Source organism: Brassica oleracea, unplaced genomic scaffold (assembly GCF_000695525.1).
Source record: "Brassica oleracea var. oleracea cultivar TO1000 unplaced genomic scaffold, BOL UnpScaffold01074, whole genome shotgun sequence".
NCBI classification, from domain to species: Eukaryota; Viridiplantae; Streptophyta; class Magnoliopsida; order Brassicales; family Brassicaceae; genus Brassica; species Brassica oleracea.
Window position 1 is genome coordinate 22590 of NW_013617642.1, and position 8377 is coordinate 30966.

General features: G+C 35.2%; 2 protein-coding genes, 1 non-coding gene and 1 pseudogene across 3 annotated transcripts; 2 read left to right on the forward strand and 2 right to left on the reverse strand.

The window, feature by feature from the left end:
• Positions 1 to 773: 773 nt before the first annotated feature.
• LOC106320807 (bidirectional sugar transporter SWEET1-like) lies at positions 774 to 2243 on the forward strand. The gene is made up of 6 exons (XM_013759160.1): positions 774 to 902; positions 997 to 1033; positions 1163 to 1258; positions 1359 to 1638; positions 1716 to 1835; positions 1917 to 2243. The coding sequence occupies exons 1-6, from the start codon at positions 869 to 871 to the stop codon at positions 2103 to 2105; spliced, it is 756 nt and encodes a 251-aa protein (XP_013614614.1). The 5' UTR covers positions 774 to 868; the 3' UTR covers positions 2106 to 2243.
• Positions 2244 to 2653: 410 nt separating this feature from the next.
• On the forward strand, positions 2654 to 2725 carry TRNAQ-UUG. Its single transcript has one exon. It is a non-coding gene; the product is annotated as a tRNA-Gln (tRNA).
• A 119-nt stretch (positions 2726 to 2844) lies between these two features.
• On the reverse strand, positions 2845 to 5239 carry LOC106320805 (F-box protein SKP2A). Its single transcript, XM_013759158.1, has 5 exons — positions 5111 to 5239; positions 4693 to 4949; positions 3893 to 4241; positions 3673 to 3814; positions 2845 to 3384 (listed from the first exon to the last, which is right to left on the reverse strand). The coding sequence occupies exons 2-5, from the start codon at positions 4917 to 4919 to the stop codon at positions 3014 to 3016; spliced, it is 1089 nt and encodes a 362-aa protein (XP_013614612.1). The 5' UTR covers positions 4920 to 4949; positions 5111 to 5239; the 3' UTR covers positions 2845 to 3013.
• A 2015-nt stretch (positions 5240 to 7254) lies between these two features.
• Positions 7255 to 8371, reverse strand: LOC106320809 (annotated as a pseudogene).
• Between the last annotated feature and the right edge of the window lie 6 nt (positions 8372 to 8377).

The following is an 8377-nucleotide window of genomic DNA, read 5'->3' on the forward strand; positions in this document are numbered from 1 at the left end:
TTGTTAAGTAAACAAATATATTTGTTGGCCGAGATGGTTATATAGCATGCACATGGTATTTAAGGTTCAAATTTCAAACCACGGGTTCAACAAATTTTTTTCATTAAAAAATTAGCGCCAAAACGACTTAGTATTGAAAAAATGTTAAAATTATACACAGTCAAATACACATAAATATGGCCGAGGGTTATATTGCGGTTTGAATGGCACTTGGAGGGTTGACCCGTGGGTTTTTGAGTTCGCGGATTAATTTGCAAAAAAAAACCACATTGAGGTTTTTTTTGCAGAAAACCCATATATATCTAATGAGAACCCCCAGTTTCATGATATTTTCCTGCACATATCAACCATGAGTTAGGTTATCTTCCATAATCAACTGAACATCCCACGTTGTTCCATTAATCTCAGCCTTACAATCGAACCGAATGGAAATTTTTTGCTGATATTTCACCGGTAAAATTATCATGAACCGACGGTTTGGGTCGAACAGAGTAAAACCAATGTACTCTTGGTGAGTAGCAAGTGAATAACATTCCAGCAAGATCACCCGCTAAAATTTTCTCTCAGTACAAAATACTTGTTATTTTTTCCTTCATAACACTACTTATTTTTCCAGATTTTACTATTACAACAAATTAAAATATAGTATGAAAAATAATCAGTAACGTAAATGTCACTAATTTATATGGGCCTTTTTGTAATTTGATAATAATTGGTGTTTCGCGGTGAAGCGGTTAGCGCACACACAAGTTCTTCATATTTATACCGCTTCTCGATAACAAACACTCACCACATTCTCTCTCACTTTTCTTCTAGGCTCACAAACAAGAACAAAGAGAAAATCTTTAGACGCTTCAGAGATCAAAAGATGAACATAGCTCACACCATCTTCGGCGTCTTCGGTAACCCATTCCCTTCAATCTCTCTCTCTCTCTCTCTTTCTTCCATCTTTCTCCATGAGAAAGCACTGACACTATACTATCTCTGCTTTTACAGGAAACGCAACTGCTCTGTTTCTCTTCTTGGCTCCTGCGTACGTATTCATCCTCTCTCTCTCCATTTTCTTTCCTCCTTTCTTCAGTTCGTGAACCGAGTTTGAATTCATATAAAGTGGTGTTTAAAACCAAGAAACACTCAAGATTTGCTCTGCTCTGTTCTTCAGGATAACGTTCAAGAGAATCATCAAGAACAAATCAACTGAACAGTTCTCTGGCATCCCTTACCCTATGACTCTCCTCAACTGTCTCCTCTCCGCCTGGTAAAAACACTTTTAAATCTGTCTTGAATCTTCAAAGTAACACATCTCTTTAACAACTCTGTTTCTGTGCTTCCTCTGTTTTTTTCCCTCTGTTTTTCAGGTACGGACTTCCCTTTGTGTCAAAGGACAACACGCTCGTGAGCACAATCAACGGAACAGGAGCAGCGATAGAGACAATCTACGTCTTGATCTTCCTTTTCTACGCACCGAGGAAAGAGAAAGCCAAGATCTTTGCTATCTTCGCCGCCGTCTTGGCCGTGTTCGCAACGGTGGCTCTTGTCTCTCTCTTTGCCCTCCATGGTAACGGTAGAAAACTCTTCTGCGGTATCGCAGCCACCGTGTTCTCCATCATCATGTACGCTTCTCCACTCTCAATCATGGTAAGACAAAACAAAAAGAATCAATTTTTCAAATTTTTGTTGGATTGTTTCAAAGTTTTGAGTTTTGATGGAAACAGAGATTGGTGATAAAGACGAAGAGTGTAGAGTTCATGCCATTCTTTTTGTCTCTCTTTGTCTTCCTCTGTGGTACTTCTTGGTTCATCTATGGTCTCATCGGTCGTGACCCTTTTGTTGCAGTAAGTTAAACTTCATATCTTATTCTTGGGAAGGCAAAACTAAAATATGGTTACTAAACGATGACGTTTTGTGTTGTGAAGATCCCAAATGGGTTTGGATGTGCTTTGGGGACAGTGCAGTTGATTCTCTACTTCATCTACTGTGGAAACAAAGGCGAGAAATCAACAGATGATGCTGAGAAGGATGAGAAGAAGACGGTGGAGATGAAAGATGAGGAGAAGAAGAAACAAAATGTGGTTAATGGAAAGCAGCAAGAGCAGCAAGTTTAGATCTTTGAATGATTGTTTAGCTCTTCTTCACTAGAGTAATGCTTTTGTGTGTTTAGATGTGATGTAAAAAAAAAAAAACTATGCTGAAAAATGTAAGATTCCTACTGATAAGTGATTAACGAGTGATTGAATAAAGATAATGCCTTTTGTGACTTTAATAGCCTCCAGGGCTTAAAACTGATCATCCCAATCACAAGAGATTGAATGAAACCTGTGTCCTACGATCATATACCTAATCTCTTGTAATAATAATACTTGGAGATGTGTTACAATAAGCCAAGATTAAAGTAGTAACAAAGAGAAACTCTACCTCATAAATATGTTCTGTTAATAAGTAGTAGCAAAGAGTTCTTAGTCCTCATGAAACATCGCACCTACACATTCGAAAGGATATTTCAAGACAACATAATATTGAAGTTTTTCCTCATAGAGGAAATGCCAAAGCCAAGGCTAACTTTCTCTCCTGCGCCAGTGAATCATATGCCATCCTTAAGAGTGCAGAGGCTATTATTGTTTACGTAGATTAAATATTAAGAAATAAATAAAAAGGTTCTATGGTGTAGTGGTTAGCACTCTGGACTTTGAATCCAGCGACCTGGGTTCGAATCCCGGTAGGACCTTCTCCTTTTAATTTTTAGATTATCTAAAGCCCATTTCACGTACATATTGAATGCCCAACTAAAGGCCCATTTGTCTACCATCTTCCCCGATCAGTACTATTTTGTAATAAGAAACTACCTTCAGTAATAAGCAAGGGTAATAAGTAGTAACAAAGAGTTCTTACAAAAAAGATCCTTCAAGACAACGTAAAGAAACCAACTCAAAAGCAATTTTAGAGTTTGGCATCTAATCTCTTCATCAACATATTAAGCATCTATATACAAAACATTACCCATTCCCTCTCTCTTTCAGTGAGCAGAGTGAGGAACCGAGCGATGAGCCTGAAGGATACAAGCACAGTGCACAGACGTCAAGTTCAAACACCCGCTCATCACAAGCGAATGTCTCCCCGAACACGTGTGAAGAGCAGGAAACGTATCGCAAACCGCTTGAACAGCCGAAGGTGTGAGTGCAGTGCATTGGCTTATGTTGAGACTTCTCAGCCCTTCTTCGTCGAATTTGCTCTTCTTGGCCGATGATTTCCATTGCCCCCCTGGTTTGTTCTTCACCCCGCTTTGAGCTAGCGAGTACATGGCTCTGTCCGTTATGTTTCTGCAGTAGTATAGCCCCAGTGATCTCAAGTGGACGCACCAATCAGCTAAAGCTACCACACTCTCATCTGCCCAAAAGTATTACATTACACAAGTCGAGTTAGAAGAGGGTCTTTACTCAATTAAAAAAATCATTAAAACTATCAAAAATATATAAACTAACCATATGAACAAAAAATTGTTTATATGTATAATGTTTTATATTTGATATCTATTTATATATTTTAATTACGTATTATATTTACTAAATTTCCTTTTAAATTTCAATATTTAAAAAAATTGAACCAGATTATTAAACCAGGATTGAACCGTGACCCAATAATTATCCAGACTAGTTTTAAAGAAGTTGGTTTTACCTGTAATGAGAACACAACCACACAAGTCCAAGGTCCTGAGATCTGGACAGCCATAAGCTAAACTCATAACCCCATCATCACTGATCTTCTCACACCATCCCAAGTTTAGTGACTGCATCTGATTGCAGTTGTTCCCAATAGCCTGCACACACACACACAAACTAATCAGCCCCACTCAATCACAAGCAAATAACCAGGTTGAGAGATAGGCAAAATCAACCTCCAAGGTATAGTCAGAAACAGCGTTAACACATCCACAAAGATTCAGAACCTTCAGGTTTCTGCAGAACGTGGTCAGATACGCAATAGCTTTGTCGCTGAACGAAGTGCAAGCGCTAAGGTTGAGTTTTGTGAGGTTAGGGCAGCCATGAGCAAGTGCGTCGAGGGAACGGTCAGTGAGTTTCAGGCTTTTGCTGAGATCAAGCTCTTGCAGCTCATGGCAGTGATTTGCTATGGCCTCCACCGCATTGTCCTCTAGCTGAGGTTTGTCTTGGCGCAGTATCAAAGTTTGCAGCTTTACAAACTTGGGAGCAAGAGACAGAACTAAGCTGTTCATGTTGTTGTTGCACCTGACAAAACAAAAGAAATAAAACAAATCAGAGATTTAGATAAAGATCAATCTGAACACAGTGCAAGTGACAAGAAAAAAGCTTCTAAAGGTTGAAAGACACAAAAGATTTCAACTTTACACAAACCAGACAGCAGATCAACATAACCCACAAAACCACAAGATGATATGTTCCTCAAAACAAAAAACAACTACAAAAGATCTGGACTTTACTCAAACCACTAACCAGACACTAACCCACTAAACCACAAGATGAAATGTTCCTCTAAAACAAAAACAACGACAAAAGATCTGAACTTTACACAAACCAGACAATAAATCAACAAAACCCACAAGATGAAACCAAACACAGAACAGAGGATTGTGTCTTAACACACCACCAGAGAGAACAAATGATTGTGCCTTAACAAAAAAAAAAGGGTTTAGAGAAAGAAATAGAGAGAGAATATTACCAAGAGAGCCGGAGACGAGTGAGGCCAAGCGAGATGGCATCTCTCCAGCCACAGCAAACACCAGAAGCAGCAATGACATTCCGATCATCAACAAGAGAGAGGATTCTCAAGAGAAGCTCAACAGGGATATCTTTCCACTCTTTGATCGAGACTCCTTCCATCTTCATCATCATCATCTGAAAACACTGGTCAAGCTCCATGGATGTTTCTCCTACTACCATCACCATCCCTTTTTAAAGTGAAGCGGTTTCTTGATCCTATCACCACCAAAAGGGATGAGAGAGAATTAAAGATTAGCATGTTCACCGATTCAAGACCTCGAAAGTCGAAATTAAAGTAAAAAGCACTGTGTGTAAATATATTTAGGAAAAATACAAAACTTTCGTTTCTCAGAGAAACAGAGCAATAAAGTTCATACCTTTGAATTAGTTTCTTCGTCTCTGTTTCTGGGTTTTTTTTTTGCTCTGTTTTCCTTTGAATTTTAGTTAAAATGTGTTTTTTTTTCTTTTGAAGTGAGATATAGAAGAAGCAAAGCTGCCAAATAGACCAGAAGATAGATAACACGAGAAGAAAGAAACCAAACCAAAACAAATGAATAAGGAAACGTGTGGGAAAGGATTCGTGACGCGTAGGCTGCCATGTGTAATATGCTGAGTGGCAGATACGTACAAATTGGGCAATGTTATTAATTTCGTTGTTTATGGGCCACTGAAAATGCTTTGAATAGTATTGGAAACGTTTTTTTTTTTCACACGAATAAAGCCAAGAATATTTATCTCATATATATTAAAATAGAATCATTACAACATTTAAAATAGCTATGTGTCATTACCGCAATGAGTCTTAGAATCCTTAGAAAATTAGGTTGGTTCATCTAAATATATAATAAGCTTTTTAAACTAACCATAAATTCATTATTAATGTTTTTCATTCTTTCCTTAAATAAAAATTACGAAATTTCCTAATGTGGCTAAAGTATATATATGAAAATTAATGATTTTGAATAATGAAGATTTGATAAAAATTAGTGTATTCTCTATCATATTTGTTTAATTTTAAATTAATAAAAAAAATTAAACAACTACTTTAACCATATAATAAAAATTTAGATTTTTCTGTATATGTTATATTTTGACTTTTTTTAAACGAATATAAATTACTAAAACTGTTAAAAATCTCACATTCAAATTTTTGTGATCCATGGTTTAAATATTTTTTTATAATAAAATACAAATGATTACAAAATCATATAAGTAAGAAACCTCATTTAATAAATACTAAATGTAAAATATTTATATATATATATATATATATATATATATATATATATTAAATTAAACTATATACCATATAAAATATATAAATATTTCAATTTCGAAATTTGCTTTGAACAAATATTTTTGGTAAAATCTATTGAACAAGTATTGACAACTTAATATTTAAATTTTAAACTTAGCCTTGAACTTTTTAAAAAATTATGAATTACTAAAACCATTTGTTATCAGTGATTTGAAATATTTGTTATAAAAATATACAAATGATAAAAAAATCATATGAGTAGAAAGCATCATTTAATATATACCAATACTAAAAATACACACTATATATATATGTTAACGTCTTAAATTTAATTATATACCATATAAAATAGAAAAAATGTTTTTTTGGATTAATAAAATTTATTTATGTGTTTACATCAGTTTAATTATATATGTAATAGTTACTGACTTTTTAATTATTCAGTATACATTTATTATTTTATAAATATGTAAAAGAATATATAATACATAAAAATAGTATATACAATGTTCGTTTCGCGCAATGCGCGGATATTAACCTAGTTTGTTTATAAGATTGAAGAAAATGATATACTAATCATTTTTTCAGTAATAAGGGAATTATTCTTCTTTTATCAAAAAAGGAATTATTCTTTTCAGTAATAAAAGTAGAAGAAGAATTGAGAGGAATCCTTGAAGAACAAGAAAAGAGTTGATAGGAGCGGATGTGTGTTAAAATCGAGGCCGCAAGGAAGGAGATCCACTCATGTCTCAATATCATGTTATGGGCTAACTTCCAAATAAGCATCTGGTATTTCATTACTTTTCAACACGTATGTAATGTTACTTGATTAACAAAATATTATACTACAACTACCATGGTAGACACATGTGAGGCTACAGTTAACGCATATCACAATATTCAAAACTGGCCACTGTTCAGGATAACTTATCCTACCATCATCCATAATACATAATCCTATTATGTATATGTCTAACTAATAGAATAGATACCATAATTTTTGCGGTAACCATACAATGATATGATTGACGTATTGAAAAGAAAACCACTTATGTATCATGTAAACATAATAGCTTTACTACGACGATGTCATTTAGATAGGTGGGCACGTTTTTCCTTTCTTGAAAATATGCATATACTAGTGAGAGCATCCTCATGCATGGGAAATACATTTTGAGATTTCCAACTCAGCTCAAATTACATTCAGGTCAGCCGGTGTAGCTAAATCTTCAGACCATGTAATTTTATTTAACGACGAAAATAGAATTCTAATGGCTCGTAATGCTGGTTATGAGAATATAAATAGTCTGCGATGAGAAGTCTATAATACATCATGCATGAAAAGGAGACCAATAACTTCACAGTATTCTCTCTAGATTCAGATTTGAAAACCAGGAGGATAATCTTGAGGTTGTTTTTCTACTAATTCCTTTAAACCAAGTTCTTGTTCCTCTAGATTCTTCGGCTTAACATCATATACATCGCTAAATAACTCTGTCAATGGTTGTTTATCCCACTTCTCCGCCGCCTGAATCGCTTGTAGAATCTGCAAACACACACAAAACACACTAAATAACTTTAATCTTAACACCAAGAATGTAGCGGTTTTCATGAATCTTTACCTGTTTTCTTGCGTTAGATCTTATCTTGGATTCATCTTCCTCGCTCCACCATCCATTATCCTCGACCCATTTCCTGAATATATATATTCACAGGGTTTCTAGACATTTTCCAGTATTGGATCTCATCAGCCGCCCTGTACTTGGTTGAATCATCTGATGTAGAATGATGCCCTACTCTATATGTCATTGCCTTAAAAAACAGCAAAATTATCATCTCACCAAACGTTACTAAAGAAGTTGTTTCACACTTTGTAAGAATTACCTAGTTATAAGTTGGCCTATTGGCTAAATTCTTAAATTGTTTAGTAGATGTCTAAGAGAGGTTATAGGTTCAAAAAATTATTTTATCTAGTTATTTTTAAAAAATATTTTATCTAGTTATGGTTTAGTAGATGTCTAATTTCGGGCTTTGTACAGGCCTACCAGAATCTGCGAGTTATTAAAAAAATCATTTTATCTAGTTATGGTTTTAACCTCGATGAGCACTGGTCTTTGTTCTTTTACAGCCATCTCTCTTGCTGAGCGTACCGCGCTATAAACGGCCAGTGCGTCGTTACCATCCACTCGGATGCTTCTGATTCCGTAAGCTCGACCTTTCACAACGATTCCGTCACCTGTAAGCAACCGCACAAGGATACTCAAAAACAGAGGATTTGTTTGGTCTAAGTGTAAAGAAGAAAACAGTGGAAGTTTGTTAGTTTTATACTTCTGAACTGTTCTGAGATATGAGTGCTGATAGCCCAACCGTTGTTCCGACATATAAA